Source organism: Schistocerca americana, chromosome X (genome assembly GCF_021461395.2).
Source record: "Schistocerca americana isolate TAMUIC-IGC-003095 chromosome X, iqSchAmer2.1, whole genome shotgun sequence".
NCBI classification, from domain to species: Eukaryota; Metazoa; Arthropoda; class Insecta; order Orthoptera; family Acrididae; genus Schistocerca; species Schistocerca americana.
This window is the reverse complement of record NC_060130.1, coordinates 445,324,581-445,346,687: the sequence shown is the minus strand read 5'-3', so window position 1 is coordinate 445,346,687 and position 22,107 is coordinate 445,324,581. Positions and strand designations below refer to the sequence as shown.

General features: G+C 37.6%; 1 protein-coding gene across 1 annotated transcript in view; it reads right to left on the bottom strand.

The window, feature by feature from the left end:
* Positions 1 to 22,107, bottom strand: part of LOC124556430 (nipped-B-like protein) — a 395,074-nt gene that overhangs the window by 92,701 nt on the left and 280,266 nt on the right. The window contains exons 8-12 of the mRNA XM_047130386.1: positions 14,646 to 14,818; positions 10,872 to 11,079; positions 6,849 to 6,995; positions 6,396 to 6,569; positions 4,379 to 4,569 (exon numbers count right to left, since the gene is read on the bottom strand). Of these exons, the coding sequence (XP_046986342.1) occupies positions 4,379 to 4,569; positions 6,396 to 6,569; positions 6,849 to 6,995; positions 10,872 to 11,079; positions 14,646 to 14,818 (893 nt within the window). The remainder of the gene's footprint in view (positions 1 to 4,378; positions 4,570 to 6,395; positions 6,570 to 6,848; positions 6,996 to 10,871; positions 11,080 to 14,645; positions 14,819 to 22,107) is intronic.

Here is a 22,107-nt window from a genome sequence, read left to right as displayed (position 1 = left end):
TATCTTCAGAAGAGGCTAAATCAATCTCTCTCTCTCTCTCTCTCTCTCTCTCTCTCTCTCTCTTCCCCCCCCCCCCTCCCTCCCCCCTGGTTCAACATTCCATTGAGGACAAGGCAAGAGTGTGGCCACAAGCTTGAATAGGACAAGAAAGGAGACCATACCTTTTTTAAAGGGAACTATGCTGGCATCCTCCTTCAGCAATTTAAATAAACCATGTAAAACATAAATCTGGAGGGTTGAAATGAGTTTTGAACCTATTAAACCAGAATGCCATTCCAGTGCCTTATCCACTACACCACCTCTTATCATTTTGGTCATGGTACAGTACACACTGAGGCAAGTATTTTACCGTCATTATGACTTACAGAATTTTTATTTAGCAAGATACTGAAGCAATTGTGTCACTTTTTTCCTTTTTTATTGAAAGATATACTTCTCAAAAGACATTTACATTTGTTACTTCTTCCAATAGAAGTAGGTGATATACAATATATTCTATAATGTACATGCTGTTCTCTCACACACCGACATAATTACGTTACCCACCACTGTGTTATACGCTACAATTTGGAACCCTTTACTGGCGGAGGGCTGCAAATAGGTAGACTTGAAGAATAAAGATGTAGAATGTTAAGAATATTTGTTTTATTTAAAAAGGTTTAAAGAGTTTTCACACAAAAAAAAAAAAAAATCAAAAAAGTGGTAAACAACACTTGTAGCTTTAATACATTATCCCTGGAAAAAAGTCTTGTTTCAGTACTATCTTGGAACAGTTGTAAAATAACAGGGGTTACCACATAGACCTAGTTTTGAACAACCTTCTTGTTAACATAATTTAGTGTTTCCCCACTACATTATTTTGAATTTGTGCCCTCTGACAAGAGTGTTGGAGAGTCTTGAATTCTCTTCCCTTTCTTTTCTTTTCTTTTGTGTTTAAAAAAATGACCTATGGTTGAAATTATTTGGCAAAAACTAATTTGCCAACCCCCCCCCCCCCCCCCCACTGCTATATGATGAGGTCAGTAGTGCATAACGGACCTACTGCCAACTTGTTTGTGACTGGAAAAGCTTTATGAAGGGCACAGCTATAGTCATACATTAGGAACAATGTGCGCATTCCCCAGTATAGAAATCTGCATACACCATAGGTGTCTACCTTCAGCAAATGCAGCAAATTTTCCTTCTTTCTAATGTGCATATTACATGTCAACCAACTCTTGGGATACTGATGTGTTATAGATTGGTGTGCAGTTTCGCCTTCAGCTTTGGTAACTATACTGTGGAGTCTACATTTGTCTACAGCTTGCTGAGAGTTACATATGGGTCATTCAGAGCACAAGGGAATCGAGTCCATTTTTGGTCATTCTGGACTTTATCCCACACAGTACTATTTATGAAGTTGCCTTCAGAACATAAAATATTCATGCCCAGATGTAAATAACTGCTCTAGGACTGGCAACACCATTGAGTATGGAGGGAAGCAGTCCTTTGCTCAAAGCACAATTGGAACATGTCCATTGGTCACAATTTGCATGGTCAATGTGTTAGATCTAATTAAAGTGTACTGATGATTATGAGTGATTCATCTGAAGACATAGAAGATAATGCAGTGGAATGTCAGCCATCTAGATAAGCTAATAATTACTTTCTAAATTTGATAAGTGATAGTTAATAACCAGAATGGGCTATTGAGTTTAAATATAATATGTTACGATACTTTCATTATATCTTCTGGTACTTTCACAGTCATTGTATGTTATGTTGTATGGTTCCTTTTAATCCAGGAGAGAACACAGCTGCTGAGGAAGGCAGTGCTTCTGCAGCAGCTGACAAAATGTCTGCAATGAAAATGAAGCAGAGAACAGAGGAAGATAATGTTATCAACATCCGGGGAAGTGGAAGAGGAGTATAAGGCAACAGCAGCAGTACTGCGGAGAGGAGTGTACTACAAGCAAGAGCACAATAGTTCCAGCTAAAAGCCTTGTTGTTAACGCCACCTGCTGCAAATAGCAATGCTCAACTTAAATCAACTTAAATTAGAAGAGTGAGAAAATACATTTGATTCCTTCTGGAAACTTTGTGATTACAGTTGGCAACTGGGTATCTTCATGGACTTGTTTATTCAGGTCCAATTATGAGATACAGGAAAGAAGTTGGTTCCAGAAATCCTAAAGACATTAGGTTCAGATATTTCTCAAGGACTGGAGAGGGATATTTAAGGATGTGCAACCTCTATACATAATAAAATAATCTTTTATTCAGACACATGTACTAGCCAAAACAAGAACATTAAAGTGTCATTGTCTCTATCATGAACTTACGTTATTCTTACTTGCCAAATGATAGTGATTTTGGTTTAGTGGAGAAAGCCAGCATGAAGCAAAGAAAACATCACCTACTGTCATCATTGAAATGAATTTCTCAGATTTCTTATTCTCCAGTAACTTGGAGAATTCAGTAATGAACACAGAAAAAAGTCATTTAACTGCAGCACTCGAGGGTATATGGGTATTATACTTAATAAATTAATTTACTAAAGCCTATTCCCCAAGAAATACTGCATTTTTGTAATCAGAGATGACTGTCTTAAGGAACAAGACTAAATGTAAGTTTTTACAAATTTATTTGAATTTAGTACAGTAGTCAAGCCATACTCACAGTAAACATTAAGGCACCGAGATGTGGAGATTTTTGTCTCAGAGTTGACCAATTGGTTTGGAGACACTATATACAGATAATAATATACAGTATTCATGTATGGGTGATGTCATTTTATTAACTTTATCAAGGTGCATTCTGATACTTCAGTTAATGATTCCACTTCATACTTGAGCAATGTATGTTTCAGAACAATAGCAGAACTGCTAAGATTAATAAGACAGGATTTTCACCTGTCAAGTTCAGTATGTAACTAGCTGGACAACGCTGATCCTAATCCAAAATATATGAAGTTAAGACTTTAATGCTCCGTATGGATAAAGGCTTCACAGCAATCAATGACACTTCTTTGCATTAGTGCAAACTAGGTTTAATTTAACACGATAAATTCACAGTATTGTTTTCAATGATGATGGTATTGGAGTTAGATATTTACTTATATTTCAGGTTCTCATAATTAACAGCAGAGTTATTTTATACTTGGTACATTTGATAATGGTGATTGAGCTGCCGCGAAACTAGTCACGTAAACTTTCTGTAACTTACTGTGACTATGGCTTGCCTCCTGTACTGTACCGCATTGTTAAATGAGTGTTTCGACTTCACGTTTCTACACATTTTGACTAAACTCTGAGCTTTACTTTTTACAGATGTGTTACAACAAGGTTTCCCTTTAGGTGGTTGTTAGGGGTAGAACCCAATTCCATGATTTAGTTTTCACAGTCAATTCACTAACAAAAAGTAGTACCTAATGCAAACTCAGTAAACAAACAACAATAAACAGCCAACGTTCAGTTATTCCTGCTCACATTCAATTGTGCATACCCTCATGTATCCACACACCTGTTTGACCCAAACTTGTCAGAACAAGATTTCTGTGGGTGGTGTGGTGTCATTTTTGTCATAAATGGTAGGTAAATAATAAACAATTAACAGACTCAAAGAAAATTAACAGGAGTTAAAGAGTCCATTAACTTTTTTTCTAAAATTAACTTAAAACGTAATCCATTACTTGAAAAGTTAACTTCGATAATTAACAATTAACAGATTAAAAGGTCTTGTGTCCAGCTATGGGGGCAACACAGGTTTAAGTAGAAGGATGGGGCAGGTTAACAGGTAAGCCCTTTGAAAGGAACCATCCTAGCATTTGCCTTTATTTGTTTAGAAAAATTATGGAAACTCTAACTCTGTATGGCTGAACAGTAATTATTTTAGCTGCTATCCTTCTGAAAGAGTCCCATGCCATACCACTGTGCCACCTCACTAGGTCTCTGACCATTGAACGAATTTACTCAGTCAGTTACGGTGTAACTTACAGTTCAACACTAATTTCAAACCACAAAGCAACTCGGCATTTTTCACATTAACAAATCATTGCCAGGTGAGAAAGAAGTGATAAGAGTGAGACCAAATTCTGGGACCAACTGATGATTGACCCTGAAATTTTGGATTTTTAGTCCGACGCTTACCCAACCAGCCACACACCAATCAAAGAATAGATACATGTAACTTAAAAAATAATTGACATTCTGGAGGCATTTTGCAGAAGGTACTCATTAAAGCATTATTCTCAGACACTCCACATCAATGACGATCTCCTCAATATGGAAGGACACTAAAAAAATCTAACATAACCTATTCAATAAAGAAAATGTTCAGAAACATGAATGCAACGGATAGTTACATGTACACAAAGTGAGAACCCTAACAAATAACTTACAGGATCTGCAAGTGGTGATATTCTCGTTCCATCACGTATATTCTTTTCCAAAATAGTAAGCATGCGAACAAGACGTTCTGGTGGTATCGATTCCATGGCCCCAAGAGTCTTGAGCTTTGCTGCTTCACTGCACAAGTCCTGTAACTGGTACTTAGGAATAAGAACTTCCGGTGGTGTGTCCGCCTCTGTATCTACAACAAATCAAGAGTGTAAGTTAACAGTCTACATTAAATTAAAACACACACTAACTTATGAAACTCACCAACAAAAATTGTGTGTGTGTGTGTGTTGCACCATTTCAATGCAGTAATTTGTTCATTGTAAATAAGTATCGTAGTACTTCTAATATATATTCATTACTTTATAAACAAAACAAAAAAAAAAGTTTTTTTTTTAAATTTTAAATTCAGTGCATTAATGTGATCTTAGTAAATGAGTGTTGTAAAATGATCCTTTCATATAATGTTCATTTAAAAAAAATACTATCATTCCACTTGGGACCTGTGGAAAGTAAATTAGCTTATTTGTTTTAGTTGTAAATATTTGTCATGTATTATTGCTTTCTGACATGTTCCACATCCTGGAGGACCTCCTCACTATGGATCAATTGGAATGAAAGTAAATCAATCTAATCTAATCTAATCTACAAAAGAAAGAACACTGAAGGAAATAAATAATTATAAAAATTAACTGGGAGTAAACAAATTTTGAATAGTACATTTAAAAAGAGGTAATACAATATATATATTTGGACATTTACAACAGAAAAACTAGAGAACTGATTGAACGAACATTAACAGACACCACTCTTTACGTAAATCCCTTGCACTAAAACTTCACCATTCTGATATAAAAAGCAATAGTGTTACATCAAAACATCCTGATTCACTGTACTAATTCTCATACTTGAAATGAAAAGTCAATTTCAGGTAATAGGCATAACATAGGACAGTTTCTGGAACAGAAAGAAATTCAAAATTGTAATTGAGAATCAATGGTCAGGAGAGGTACGGAAGAAGTTTGAGGTTTGGTGGTGGTGGGTGGGTGGTGGGTGTGGGGTGGGGTGGGGGGGGGGAGGGGTAGGAGGGGGGGGGGGAGAGAGAGAGAGAGAGAGAGAGAGAGAGAGAGAGAGAGAGAGAGAGAGAGAGAGAGAGAGAGAGAGGGAGGTGGTGTGTGTGTGGGGGGGGGGGGGGAGGGGGGCGGGGAGGTTATATTTCTGGGCCAGCACATTTCCCTGCTTGGACCCTATTTGATTACCACCCGACAAATCATGAGGAAAGTCTTGTGTGCACCTGTAGAGATTGAATGTCAAAAATTTTTTCCATGTGTGTCATTGTTCAAACAACACCAAGGTTGCATGTTCAGCTGTCTGGGGAAACCGGAACAATTCTGAGGAAGACCCCTGCAAACTGTCAAGCATGCTAAAAGTTTGAAGAGGAATATGAGACAACCTGACAACTCAAGATTTTAGCATCAACACTATGGTTGTTTGCATAGGTACAATAGAAGTTTGTGGAATGATGTCACGCCCACACAGTAGCGTGTAGAGGTCACTTTGAAAGACTATGCTGAACGTAAGACCTTGTGCTAATTGTGGAGAAAAAAATTTTTAAAAATGTGTATTTTGGTATTTACCATTCTCAGCTGCCCAATAGTAAATTTGCTCATTTTCTGATTTTTCCATTACAGCTTTTGACTCTGTCACTTCCAGGCTCGGATTATCTACTGAAACTGATACAAAGTCTCAGAGGTGATGGAGAATGGCAAATATGTATCTATCAGCACAGAACACCTTGTGTATCATACCAGAATGTGCTGCAAATCTTTGTAATGTAAAATTACAATTTCAAAATCTGTGAACAAACTGGGCAGCACATCAACAGACACTAATTACCAGTTGCACATGAGGCAGTGGCTGTATTGAAGAGGGTGTGTGTTCCTGTGCCTGTGCCACTCTAGGACCTTGCAATCACTAGTAGGAATGAAATGAATGTTACAACAAAAAAAAAATACTTACCAAAATCTGTGGTTAAATCTAGATCTTCTGTGTTTTCAAATATCAGTTCTATTGATCGATTGAATCTCTGGTAGGTATTTGTTTCCATTAACTCTTCAACACTCAACTTTTCCAACACAGGCACTAGCTTTCTCTCAACCTTCCGCAGTTTAGGTTTTGGAGTAAATGGAACCTCTGAAATATAAATAAATGCAGTGTGACATTAATAGGTGCTGCAATTAAAAACGTGTAGTTATTTACGACAATTTCTTTCTGTAAGTTTCTATTATCTCTTGTTCTTGTATTTCTACTCTCTTCAATTTATTATAACATGGGCAAGGCAGGAAAACATACTTTTATCATCATATTACATATTATAAGAATATGCAAAAACTTTATGTGCACTCACTACTTGCTCCACTTATAAATGTTTGAGTCTGTATTTAAAATAGCGAGCAAAATTGCAATAGTTACCTTCAGAATTATTAACTGTACTAGAGTCGACATTTTCCGATTTATGGTTTGCACAGTTGCGTTTCCTGCCTTTAATCTTTGAATTCTCATTACCTGGACAATAATCTTCATCATATGATGAAGTAACTTTCCTTCTTTCTTCTTTATCTGAAAGTAAAGTAGGGCAATCACTCTCACTGACCATTTAAATAAAAAATAATATATGTCCAGTAGGTGAAATTACATTGTCAGTAATTATCATACCATCTAAAAGACACGCAAAACTTATGGAAGCTTGGCAGAGTTACTTTCTATATGGTACCATAATGGTCATCATGTACGAACAGCAACAATTTAGGTAAATACATATAGCAGAGTTTTTTAAAGTATAATCAGTGGAGAGTTTAGTTACTCTTAATCCATAAGGGGATGTGATGTGTTAGCAGTTATTCATTACAAACTGTTTGGAAGGCTTTGTTATAAGTAGTAATAGTACACTGTTCCATTTATTTTTATTATAACCTTTCAGAAACATCAATGTGAAGCAGAGCCAACTAAATTTATCTCTGGAGATTCACTCACAATAAAAGTAAAACCCAGTTAAAACAATATTACCAGCATTTTTTCCATTTCATGAAAGATAGGTACTGTAAAGATAGAACCATATCACTACCCACAGCAAAGGAGTTGGCATGAAAAATACAATGCGAATTTTTATGTACATTGGGACTGCATGCAGGCTTAATGGAACAGCAGCATAGCACTCTGGATCCATTTATTTTCTACTAAAGTGTAAGAACTAAGTTTGAATGAGGTTCTTAGTGTCTCTGTTCTTGCCATGAAAGTGAGGGGTGACACAGGCAGAAGGAAGAGAAACAGAGGGACTGGCAATAAAGTCTTTCTGCATCAGAAATGTTTTGGCACTTTCAAAAACCTGCTATAAATCTATCAAACACATTCTAGCTTTCTAGTGAGCATAATGTTATATCACCATGTTTATACAAAAATATGAAAATACATGTTTCTAAAAAAATATAGTGCTGAAAACTTAAAAGCCAAACTATCCGTGTATTTTCCAGCTATGAAATGGAATGGAATTATACCAGTAGTAGGGAAGAAACTCTTATCAAATAGTTGATGCAAATCAAAGGATTAAGGATTTTCCACTTCTGAAGTGGGCCAATTTTTTAGGAAATCATCCAGTGTAAAAAGGAGAAACTACAAAAAGCTAATCAATCTAAATCAGTGTGATAGTGACAGTTTCCACAGAACTTCAATGGCAAGACTTGAGTCAAGTGTGTGTGTGTGTGTGTGTGTGTGTGTGTGTGTGTGTGTGTGTGCGCGCGTGTGCGTGCGCCGCGCGCAGTGGCGGCAGAGGGGGGGGGGGGGGGGGGGGGGGGGGGGGAAGACTACCAGTCCGAAATGCAGTTACAATGGGATCAAAAGGCTGTGGTCATAGCTAAATTACTCAAAAGCTCCACGAAATGTGACATTAAGAATGAACAATGTTCGCCTGAGGAAGCTTTGGGAAAACAATATCTTTACAACGGACTTGTCATTCACTGCACGGAGGACATAGCTGTATAGAACAGTTAAAAAAATTAATCATGATGACATCAAAGAAACAGCTGTAAGTGCTACTCCTAGTTTCACTTCAAGTACATTGTGTGCAAAAAAATGGCATTTACTAGAACACCCATACAACTACAATGTTCCCCGTCTGCATAAATGTAATGTCTCATGTTGTTTTAGTGTGATTGTGTAGTATACTGTCAAGGATTACAAATGAGAGACAGCTGACACTTGAGATCATAGTTTTTCACAGCTTTCAACAAGTTGTTCCTCCATCGTCATCATCAGATTTGATTACATAAGGCCTCTAGGTACTTTAGTTGGCTGAATTATGTCATGGAGATATCCCAAAGACTTTAAAGTTCCATATGCTACCAGAGATGGAAGATTTAATTTTAATTGGTTCCTCTGTTGCCTTTCAGCGCCATGAAACCGGTATCATGTACCACTAAGTGTGCAGTGATTGTCCAGGTTGAAGTAGTAGTTAACATTCTGATTTCAGTGGCTTCTTTGATGACAGAATCCCAGTAAGCAGACACATGGGATAATATTTTCATTTTGTCAAACACGTTTGTCATGAGGCTGTGTTCGGCATCAAGGGGTTTTTCGAAATTTTGGTATTTAAGCTGGCTGTGGAGGGCATTCTGAATTATTTCTGATTGTTTGACCAATGTAACTGTTACCACATTCACAAGGTATTTTATAAATTTCAGGAAAAAGAGAGAGATCAAGGATGTCTTTTGCTGAGTGCAGTATCTCTCCGATTTTCTTGGACATTCAGGGAATGTCTGTACAGGAATCTGACTACTTTATTTGTCATCATTCTGAAGAAAGGAAGGAATACTATGGACTGATCATCTTCTGATAATAAAGTAGCTCTGTGTTTTTGTTTCTTGGAGATGGCTAACTCAATATCCCAGTCGCTATAGGCGCTTTACTGCAATATTTTTCTTAGGTATCTGATCTCAAAATCTGTGTGTTTCTTGGCAGAGACAGCATATTTAAACAGATTTATTATGGGCTGCATGATGGAAGCTTTGTGTATGAGATATAGGCCAGCATGTGTTGGCTTTTGGTAAACACAGTGCCTTAGCTGCCCATCTTTTCTTTGGGTAGACTATCTAAAAATGGTAATTTGCTTTCTCCCTCCATCTCTGCAGTGAACTTTATAGTAGGTGGCAAGCTATCCATATGATCAATAAAAAAGGCTATTAGCTTCATTTCCATGTGGCCAGGTAACAAAGGTATCGTGAACATAGTGAAATAGCTAACCAAGTTACTTAAACCAATTGTCAGTTGCTATGAACATCACATTAAAAACTCTCAAATGTTTGTGAATCTAATGAAACAAATTAGACTCAATCAAGATGAAATTATGGTCAACTTCTCACAGTTTTGATTCATTGTCATGTAGAAGTTTTTAAAGGATGTCATATTCACTGTAGACTGAAAGTTTATTTATTACACAATTGAGTTTTCATCCTTGAGGTCACTATTGAAGTGGTACTGCAAAAGATTTTGCTTCAACACATGTCAAAACTCTAAAATTTTTGACAGAGGCATAGCCAGACACTGTATTCAACTCATTTTCTCACCACACAAGAAAATTAAATACATACTGCACCCACAAAATGACAACCTCAAAGTCTGTGATTCTGGAATTTGTAAAATACCTTGTGAATGGGGTAGCAGTTACCATGGTCACACAATAAGAACAATTTTAGAACATCCCACAGAACACCAACACCATATTAAATATTGCAATTCGACAAATCTGATGTTGGTGAGCACAGTCTCATGAACAAACATATTTGATAAAACAAAAATATTATGCCACATATCTACTACACAGAAATCGGAATGTGTAACAACAACTTTAACCCAGACAGTGGCTACCCCTTAGTTGTGCATGTAAATGGGTGCTTCACGTTTTAAGGCAACAGAGAAATCAACTGCATCTTCCATCATCTAATGAAATTAGCATTTCTACCAATGTCCTTTAGTCACAGACATCAACATAATCTTTGGTAGCATATGGACGTTCTTTGACTTTATGATGTCTCCACAACTTAATTTGTCCAACTGAAGTATCTAACAGGCTACTAAAATCTTATCTCCTGACAGTGACAACAGCGTAAGTCATCAAAAGCTCAAGATTGACAAACATAATAAGGCAAGAATTGTGTGAAACATTCATTCTGTATCACAGAGAAAACATTTTCCAACTGCCACTAGGTAGATCAAACACGAGTACTGCAATCCTCTAAATATCTGAACATTTCACTGTAAAACTTACCACAATACCAGTTTAGTGCTGTGTGCAAAAGAAAATTATAATACCTACCAATAACAAGATAATACTAATCAGTGATATTTCAATACAGAATATTATTTGAATATTAAATGTCTCTTTGATAACAGAAAATATTTTTTCTCTACACCATTTGTAGAAAAAAATTTTTAGTTTCTCACCTTTCCTCCTTTGTATTTCTCTTTCCTTCTCTCTTGCTTTGAAATATTTTGATTTATTTTTTGGCTCGTCATCACTTTCCGATCCAGACTCTATATGCTGTATGTTTCTTTGTCGAAGTCTGTTGTTCGGAGTGACTCCTAATTTCTTTGCAAGAGTTGGTGACTTCTCTGCAAATGCTCTTAAGCTTCTTTGCATAAGAGCTTGATCCTGCAATGATAAAAATAGTACAGTAATTGTTTACAATAAACATCAACAACTGTCTGTTTATGTTGCATAAAAGAAGCTTGTACATATATAAATAATTTAAGGAGTTAAGGTAGCAATTCATAGCGTAGTTGAGCAGCCGAGACATTCATAGGCATGTCAACAAGGCTGAGATCTTTGGCAGCTTTTCTTCCAAAAGCTAGCAACATTCTCATTCTCATTTAGTGGCCTATCAGAGTCTCAGCACTTTAACCATTTGATTAGTTGTTACCTTTACTCCTTCAATTATTTATATTCTACAAATGACTCTCCCTTGCCATATTCATACCTACACAGAAAGTTCTGAACTACTTTTCACTAAATACAACTTCGAAAATATGTGTTTATTTATGATTGTTATGTTTGTACCACAATTTCCATCAAGTTTCAGTGCCATTAATGGGTGTTGCTTCTACAATAATTTCATCAATTGTGCTACAAATGATACTTAATAACCAAAGAGAAATCCAATATTTCATGCCTGTTGTGTTAGTCCTCGCATTTTAGATCTCAGCCTCTTATCAAATGGGTAAATCATTCCCTGTAAATATGATGCTATGTCATTTCACAAAAAATGAACTAAACCTTCACACACTTCAAATTTCTGTAACTTTGAAGATACCTCAATGATAACCACTGAGATTTAAAATTACACGTATCAGCCACACCATTGTTAATATTTAGCTAATAGTATGTTGGGCCAAAATTGACACACAAAAACATTGCAATTTGTCATGGCATATAGTCTGAAAGTCACTGACAAATGACAGAAGTAGAAGGTGCCAGATATCCACATACAAGCAAAGAAATTCTTTGTGAGTCCCAAATCATTTATGTGAACGCAGGCATTGCTCCTGAAACATACTACCACCAGTTTATTACTATAGCCCATTACAATTAATTTAGTTCTCTGTCTCTAATTATCTCCCTGTTGTCAATTATGGCATTTCACAAAATCTATCTAGTACTGTAGGTTAAGAAGTGGTGGTTTTTTTTTTATTTCTGAGCTAGCGATGAATTACAGGCCAGACAAATTTTATAAGGTTGATATCTAGTGAATCTGGAGCCCATGAGACAGATGGGAATTAATTTGTGTTCCTTCAATTGATATACTGTAGTTCTGAGCTTTAAATGAAGCATCACATGCTATGCAGACATTATCAGCCACAAAAAAAAAGAGGGAAAGGGGGAGGTGCAGTGGGGGAGGGGGGAGGGCAAGCAACTCGTCAGCAACAAAATTGGTAGACTCCATAAAGTGTACAACACTTTCTGCAACTACAATAGGTTCTTGAACACTTGCCTATAAACATTCCACAATGCATGTGTCGAGCGAGCATACTTGTGCTAGGTGGCATTTCTTAACAACTATTAACATAATACACAAAGAATCCAAGCTCCACCGACCAAATTTTGGAGGGTGTCCATGAATATTGGTACATGGGACTTACAGTCTCTGGTGGCTCATTATATAGTAACAATGTGACTATGATTTGTTCAGTTTTTAACTTCAGTTAACTTTTGTTTCCATGAAAACACCTTCACAACAATGACATAAGACAGTCATTATCTTCCATTCTAACATGAAAGGATACAGCTTCTAATTGGCACCTACGTATAGATTCAGTACTGTGCCGTGTTTGCCATCACTGTGGGAATAATTCGGTACAGTGTCATCATGCCATAATGCTGCTCTTTGATTGCTTTCTGTAAAACCATACACAAGGTGCACATCAGCCAACTTTTCACCAGTGAACTTAGCCATGTTGCTGCGTATTACTGTTGACATGCAACAAACATAGTTGGTAAAACAGACCGTAAACACAACTGAGGACTATTGAATGCAAGCCTGAGGGTGAGGAGGAGATTGGAAATTACTACTATCAGCATCAAGAACTGCAAATGAATGAACAAATTTTGTGTACGTATTTTCGATGCCATACAGATACAGAAACAAATGAGTAAGAATTCAAACAAGATACACTGCTGTAAAAAACACTTTTAGAGGTTTACAGTTCATTCAAGATTTATTATAGCAACAATGTCTCTGGACTACATGAAAATCATTACATTTACAGATCAATGGCACAAGCGGTTCCAAGGTACCAAGTATCAACCCATGCTGAAACAACTATGGTGTCGCCTCCACACACAGCAATGCAGGCGCTGACTCTAGCATCCAGTCAATCATACAGATGGCGAATACTGTCCTGGGATTTGTTATGCCATGCCTGCTGAACCTGTTCATGTTGTTCTGGAAGAGTTGTTTGCCGACGAGTCACCCAAGTCACTTCTTGTCCTATCATTTCCCACATGTGCTCGACTGGAGGCAAGTCTGGATATTTTTCTAGCCAGGGAAGCTACTGCACATCTTGCAAAGCAAGTTGAGTTTCACAGGAAGTGTCTGGGGAGCATTAACCTGTTGGCACACATCACATTCCTGTTGCAAGAACGGCAAAAGATTGGGTCTAACAGCATACTCCATACCGACAACTGGTTAGCGTCCCCTCCAGAAACACCAAACGTGAAAGAGTCATAGCTTATTGCACCCCAGACCATAAGGCCTGGGCTGGGGCCAGAGTGCCTTGGACAAATGCACCCCACAAGGCAGAACTCAACAGGTCAACTGCGTACGCACAAATGAGTATCACCTGCATGCAGGCAGAATCAACTTTCATCACCGAAGACCATGGCCAGCCATTCTGTCTTGCAAGTGATCCTCCAATGGTACCAATTAAGCCGTGCACACTGATGTTGTGGCAGGAGTGGAAGATGGGCTAGAGGTGTGTGTGTGTGTGTCCGCAGTCCAAACGTTAACACCTGGTTCACAACAGTCTGTGTTGACTCGTCTGGGCTCATAAGCCCTCTTGTCTGTGCTGTGGTAGTTGTAGGCCAAAATTTGACCTCTTTCAGACTTGCACATTAGGCTGTAGGAAGCACAAGTGTGTGTGTGTGGCATGGTTGCCTGCTTGCTTCACACCTGCACCACACACTGAGCTTGCTGGCTGTGAACATTCCCTATTAAAAGGTAGCTATCGACTGTGCTATCTGTTGGTGGATGATGATTAAACAATTATTAGTATATCTACTATCCCCAAGCGGCATATGCCATCATCAGATCAAAATCATCATCTTTTTCCATGTGCCCTAATTTTTTTTTTCCAGCAGTGTTCAATTACTCTGTAACAAGCCACAGGAGATCAGAGGTCCCTTATGCCAAAATACTCTGAATATATCCAGGAACAACTTCAAAAATTTTGTTTGTTACATGTAGCTATGGTTCCAGAATATCAAGTTTACTTAGGTAGACATAATAGATATATTTTATAGAAGTCACTTAAATACGTCAATGTTGTGGCACTTTTTTAAATCAAACAGTTCTTAAGCATTTTCAAACAAAAGATGTGCCTTGTAGTGAAAACACACACACACACACACACACACACACACACACACACACACACACTTTTATATATATTCACATAAGACTACACATTTTTTGGGGTAAAAAATGAAATTATATCTCAAATTACCTCTTCTGAGAGCCTATTTAGTCGCACTACGGGCAGTCTTGTATCTGACGGAGCAGAAGCAGGTGCAGGAGCAGGAGCAAGTGTGTTCACCTTCTTGTCCTTTGCTCCAAGTAATCTTGATTCATCTTTTTCAGGGGCAGGGGGAGCTACACTTGCTTGTGCAGGAGAAGAACCTGTAATATTAGAATAAGCATAACCTAGTGCCATTTATCCATCAAAAACATCACACAGAATAAATTAGTTCCACACCAAACACAGTGAATAAATAGCTGAAATTTAAACAAGGTCTCTCTCTCTCTCTCTCTCTCTCTCTCTCTCTCTCTCTCTCTCTCACACACACACACACACACACACACACACACACACACACACACACACACACACACAGAGAGAGAGAGAGAGAGAGAGAGAGAGAGAGAGAGAGAGAGAGAGAGAGAGAGAGGGGTGGGGCCACTTTTGACAACTTCCTGAAGACATCACAGAGTTATAGAAGTCCATATGCTATCTCCTATCTACCAGATATTGCATCAATGTCTGTGGAGGAAGAAAAGTGGTAGCAATGCTGAATTCGTTAGATGGAAGGTGAGTCACTTATGACTCTGTTGCCTTTCAGCATTGAGTGCCCATTTCCATGTCTTATCTGTGCATGGAAACAGGTGCCTAATGAAGAAAGGCAACAGAGAAACGTGTGTCATCCACCACTGACAAAAGCAGCATCAGTGAATGTTCATTTTTTGTAAAATCTTTATTAGCACAGACCACATATAGGAAGATACATAACTATTTTATTCGGTTTCTGCTCATACAGATTTGAAAGCTACTGAAATGCAGGGTTACAAGATAGGAAATGCACTCAATATTAATATTAATGGCATTTACAATAGATTTTAACAAAATTATGGAATAGTACATACCAGAATATAAAAATCTGTGTAAGTTAAGTGGACACATTGTCAAATGGCTGTTAACTATGCAAGGGAATGTCAACCGTGAAGTATATACATCAGCTGTCATAAAATGACATAAAATTCAACACAAGCTTCATAATGTAAACGTAAATAGGCCATAAATAACAAGATAATCTCAGAAAAGATACATGAAAAACATTAGATTATATGCATACCTTTGAACTTGTGCTTGTACCAAGAATGTAGTAAGTATAGACAAGAACTGTTCTTATGCATTCAGAGTAACACAGAAAATAGCCATGCTCTCTGGTGACAGCAACAAAGTTTCCGTGAGATGATCATAAACAGACTGACAAATGCTAAATGCCCAGGAACATAGGTAAAGAAAGTGCCAGATGGTGGCAGCACAGTACACAAAATTTTGAGTAATATAATAGGGGACATACAGTTACACCTTGAAGCTCTAAATATAGAGTTTCTTGCAGATGCCACACTGTTGTAGAACTTTTTATTAGTTCAGAAGGCCTAATAGTGTAATAATTTATACAGATATGTTCTACACAGATTTTACATGTGTACAGAAAAATGAAATCACATTAGCAAGGATCAGCTTAAAGTCATACGAACTATAAAGACGACCACTATATGTGATCGTCATGAAGAAGCTACATCACAGACATAAAATGATAAACAAAAATAGATAGTGACAACTGCCATGATGCAGCTAACATGTGAAATCTGAAACAAGAAAGACCATCATAGTATGCCCCTACAACAGTAAAAATTTACATAATGTGAAGCTCTGCCTTACACAGTTATCGCATAAGACAAAACCTATGCAAATATACATCTAATAGTAAACCTAAGTGGGCATTAGAGAACATGTAAAGATTATCTATGTGTATCCATCATCTGCAATTTTTCCATTATATTGTAGAACAACTTATGTATTGAACCGATTACAGTGCAGTAAAGATAAGCAGTCTGTTAAAAAATGATACATCTAAAACATAAAAAACCATAGGTAAGGCAAAAGGTGAAGAACAATGAAATGAAGTAAGTATGGGTCAATGGTACAACAAACCAGTGCCCCATGTCTGGGTGATATGTTACCAACGTCTAGATTACTGTATACATCCAACTACTGTGTGCTATGCACACCAGAAACATAGTGGACAATAGAATAACAGTCAATATAAACAGTGACTATACAATACTGCCCTACAAAATTAATCACTGATAGCAAATAATATAGGTAGATGGTACAGCCACATGGTACCCCATGTGTATGTGACATGTTACAAACAGGAGTTCGAAGGTATGCCTGTAATGTAATGTTTTTATGCTTTTATGATATTATCTTGCCATTTATGGCATATATACATTTAAATGTTGCTTTTTACATCTTTTTATGACAGCTGACGTATATATTTTACAGCTGACATTCCCTTGTTGTTAACATCCATTTCACAAAGTGTCCACTATCTTAGACATGACTTTTTTATTTTGGTGTGAACTGTTCAATAATTTTGTTAAAATGTTTTGTGAATACCATTAATGTTGAATGCAGTTTGTGTCTTGTAACTCTTCATTTCAAATTCTTTCCGATCTGAAGACAACCAGAAATTGTGGAATCTAGTTATGTATTGTCTCATATTGTCAGTTTATAATAAAAACCAATACCCCAGAAAAGTTATATATGATTTTCTCACTTAATATGATTGCCTAAAAGTATATGTATTTTCAAACAATGGAAAATCTAGGATGGAATACTAACAATATTATGAAAAGGACAGATTGCTACTCACCATATAGTGGAGATGTTGAGTCGCAGACAGGCACAACCAAAAGACTGCTAAACAAATAAGCTTCAGTCAAAAGGCCTCCTCCTGAAATGAACACACACACACACACACACACACACACACACACACACACACACACACACACAGGCCAAAAGTTTACTTGTTTAGCAGACTTTTTGTGCCTGTCTTGAGACTCAACATCTCCACTATACAGTGAGTATGAATCTATCCCTTTAATAATACTGTCAATATGTCTGTTTTCTTTTTATCCTCACTAGAGTGCAGATTGTTGGCTTACTAATACCTGAGATATGCGGTTTTCTACCTAATAATGAAATAAAAATATTTTTGTTTTATTTGTGATATATGTGGTTGTCTTTCTAAGCTGCTGATATGTGCTCTTTGATAATAAAGATTTTACCAAAAAAAGAAATCAACACTCATTGCAATAAAAGATTGCTGTGTCTAAATTGACAATGTTTGGTAACTAAGACAATCAGCATCACTACCAGAGTTCTTTATTTACCTCTGGTAGCGTATGGATACTCCATAACATAATTTGGCCAACTTAAGTAACTAACATACTACTGAAGTATTTCCTGACAATGACAATGGATGAAACAATCAAAATCTTGAGACTATTGTGGCAAGAACTCCATGATGCATTTATTTAGATGAAGCTATTTGTACACATATTTGAAAATGTGCAATAACCTTTACTGCCATAAATAAAATATTTTACCAAACACAATTAAGAAGGAAGGATAGAACTTAACATATTAGCAGGATAGAGGTCCTCAGATCATAAGACCGTAAGACCTTCTGCAACTATGTTGCAAACCGCTTGCTACGGAACATTTTGTTACCTGCAGTACATAAAACTACTTTCTTCTGTGCGTAAACTGCCATCTTATATGTTTCAGAGAATGTATAAGCCTTGTACCTCCACAGTCTCAAATCACAGACGAGCACCCAAAGCTAGATCATTGCCTAGATGCTTCAGTATAATTTGTAATGCTTTTTGTACAAGGGAAGTCAAATGAAAACCAAACACCCATCATAACAGGTCCATGGAATGGTTCTATTCAAAAGTTATCACCACTCATGCTACGACATTTATCCCATTGGAAGAAGAGATGATCAATTCCTGTTTCATAGGATGTGATTAGTGGCACCCACTCTTGCACTTGTCAGATTGAGACTTACAGCTACCTCTACATCGATACTCCGCAGTCCACCGTATGGTGTGTGGTAGAGGGTATCCTATACCATTACTAGTCATTTCTTTTCCTGTTCCACTTGCAAACAGATCGAGGGAAAAATGACTGTCTATACACCTCCATATGAGGCCTTATTTCTTGTATCTTATCTCCATGTTCCTTATGCGCAATATATGTTGGTGGCAGCAGAATCGTTCAGCAGTCAGATTCAAATGCTTGTTTTCTGGATTTTCTCAATAATGTTTCTCAAAAAGAACATCACCTTTCCTCCAGGAATTCCCATTTGAGTTCCCGAAGCATCTCTGTAACACTTATGCGTTGTTTGAACCTACTGGTAACAAATCTAGCAGCCTGATGCTCAATGGCTTCAATGTCTTCCTTCAGTCCAACCTTGTACTCAAGAATAGGTCGCACCAGTGCCCTGTATGCTGTCTCCTTTACAGGTAAGGGATTCTTTCCAAAATTCTCCCAACAAACTGAAGTCGACCATTCACCTTCCCCAACACAGTTCTCACATGCTCATTCCCTCTCATATCGCTTTGCAATGTTATGCGCAGATATTTAAATGACTTGGCTGTGTCAGGCAGGACACTTGTAATACTGTAACCGGATAACCGGACAGTAAAGGTTTGATTTTTCTACTCATCTGTATTAACTTACTTTTTTCCACACTTAGGACTAGCACACCAACTGGATATTTAAGTCATTTTGCTCTTCCTACAGTCACTCAACTTCAACACCTTACCATACACCATGAAATCAGCAGCAAATGACCACATATTCCTGACACCCTGTCTGCCAAATTATTTATGTATACAGAGAACAGCAGCGGTCCTATCATACTTCCCTGGGGCACTCCTGACAATATCCTTGTCTCTGATGAACACTCGTCAAGGAAATCATACTGGGTTCTATTATTTAAGAAGTCTTCTAGCCACTTACATATCTGTGAACTTATTCCATATGCTAATACCTTCGTTAACATTCTGCAGTGGGTCACTATGTCAAATGCTTTCCGGATATCCAGAAATATGGAATCTGCCTGTTGCCATTCATTCATAGTTTGCAGTATATCATGCGAGAAAAGGGAAAGTCAAGTTTCACATGAGCGATGCTTTCTACAACCATGCTGATTCATGGTCATAAGCTTCTCAGTCTCAAGAAGGTATATTTATTTGAACAGCGAACACATCCAAAAATTGTACAGCAAACAGAATTAGGGATATTGGTTAGTAATTTTGCAGGTCCGTTCTTTTACCCTTCTTATACACTGGAGTCACCTGCACCATTTTCCAGTAGCTTGGGATTTGTGCTGGGCAAGAGATTCACAATAAATGCAAGTAGGTAAGGAGCCAATGCCATAGAGTACTCTTCGTAAAATACATCTCTCTCTTGTATGTCTTTCTTCAGGTCATCAAAGATGTGAAATAACATGGTGAAGGTTCCTGGCTGTACGGAGGATGTTGCAGTTTACCAAACCAAATCGCTGAAGCATAGCCTTTGTCAGATTGTCAGTGTGGCAGCAGGTGTCATTGTGTAAAAGGATGAATCTGTCCGACAGTATTCTTGGGTGTTATGACTCTATGGCATGTTACAGTTTCTGGAAATTGTGTCCATAGCACAGAACATTGTTGCACTTCCATGCTCAAGGAACTCTATTAGCAGGGAGTCCTGCAGTCAAAAGGAGGTGGTCACCATGACCTTACCAGAACTTGTGTTAACAGTTTAGAATTTCTTTGGCGAGGGAGATGTGGGATGTTTTCACTGTTGGCTTTGCAGTTTGCCCTTGGGCTGTTGGACAGAATCATCCTGTTGCATGATAACATCTGCCTCTCACTGCCAATTGGATAAAGGGTACACTGCAGTAGTTTGGTTGGGAAACACTACAACACCCTCCTTACACATGTTTGATGACATGAAGAAAGACATGTGTGGACATTGGTTTCAGTTGGATAAGGAAGGGCAAGAGGGGGTGAGGTTGTGGATGTGTCAGTGGTCAATCATGTTCAAGAAAAGAGGAATTTATCATCTTGTCTCCCAGTGGGATCTGTGTCTCAATGTATGTGGCGATTACTTTTGAATGGAACCATTCCATGGTCTTGTTGTGATGGGTGTTTGGTCCTCATACATAAAAGACAGCACAATCAGTTCTTTGTGAAAGTCAATTAACAGAGTATCTTTTTAAGATCTCTGTATATGATGTATCTAGATTTTTGGCAATAATTACTGAGAGCTCTACACAATGACTTAGGCATTCCCATCCCAAAGGCAGAGCAGTGGTCATAATATTTATTCTGACTGATCAATGCAAATCACTGTGTACAAGGTGATGTGGAAGTGACAATGCTTTAGTAAGATATTAAAACACATTTTCTAGTATCTGAAAACACATATACCCACATCCAAATATCTCCAGGGTTAACGTAAAATTTTCAGTGGGAGGTAGTAAATACTGCTAAAACATGTATCCATTATAAAAATAAGTTAAAACTAGAATCAGGGAATTTTTAACATTAAAATCTCCAGCAGTTCATGCCACCCTTACAATGTCCAGACCTCATTTTATCCTTTTCAGAGAGATGTATTTTGCAGTGGAGGAAGTCAACTTTAATCTCCTTCCTCCTCCACAACATGTACATGAGATGTACTGAGAGTCAACTCTGCTCCTTTACATAGCACAACATGGAAGTACACAGGTAAACAGCTAGAATCAAGTAATAATGCAGTACTACTCTGAAAAAATTACATTTCAATTAACCTAAAACAACTGAAATAAGATTAAAATATTGTCATGAACTGCTCCAGACCACTGTGATTCTCCTTATGGGTTTAGGTGAAAGTTTACTTCTGAATTAGTAGATGTGTCAAAAACCAAATACTGGGTCCAATGAACAGTTAATTTCTTATAGAAACTAGAAAAACCATGATGTGAATACCAGTTAAATCACGACCCCTGGAAAATATGTTTGTTTTCCTAAGATTACAATGTCACTTGTAAGGTGAACTGTTTCTGGTGGTCTTCCTGGTATCATAGAACGATGCACTTTTTCCATCACATTAGTTTAAAACATTCGGCAAAGAGTTGACCTTTCAATTCCATGAGGTTCCAGTGGCCACAAATTGCAATACTGGCTACAATGTCCTATGTGGTAATTTTGGCTCCACTGGTCATCCCTAGCATTCATTTCACACATATATCATAGTGGTTTCTCCAGCACGACCACAGTTGACTAACTGTCCTGTTTTTGATAAACACATGTGTCTGTATTTATATACTGTCTGACAAAAATAGTAAATCACGCTGTTGGCGGGTATGTAAACAATTAAGAGTTGCAACTCTCTCTAACAGGTAGAACAGCCATCAGAGTGCATTAGCGTTGTTTGCGTTTAGTGCTGTTACCCCATCTGGTAGGGGATATAAGGGGCATGATCAGCATCAGATGCTGAGTGATGACTGAAGGACACCACAGAGATGCCACCCACTCATGTGAGACAGTGTTATCTGCAACACACAGATTTTGAATGAGGT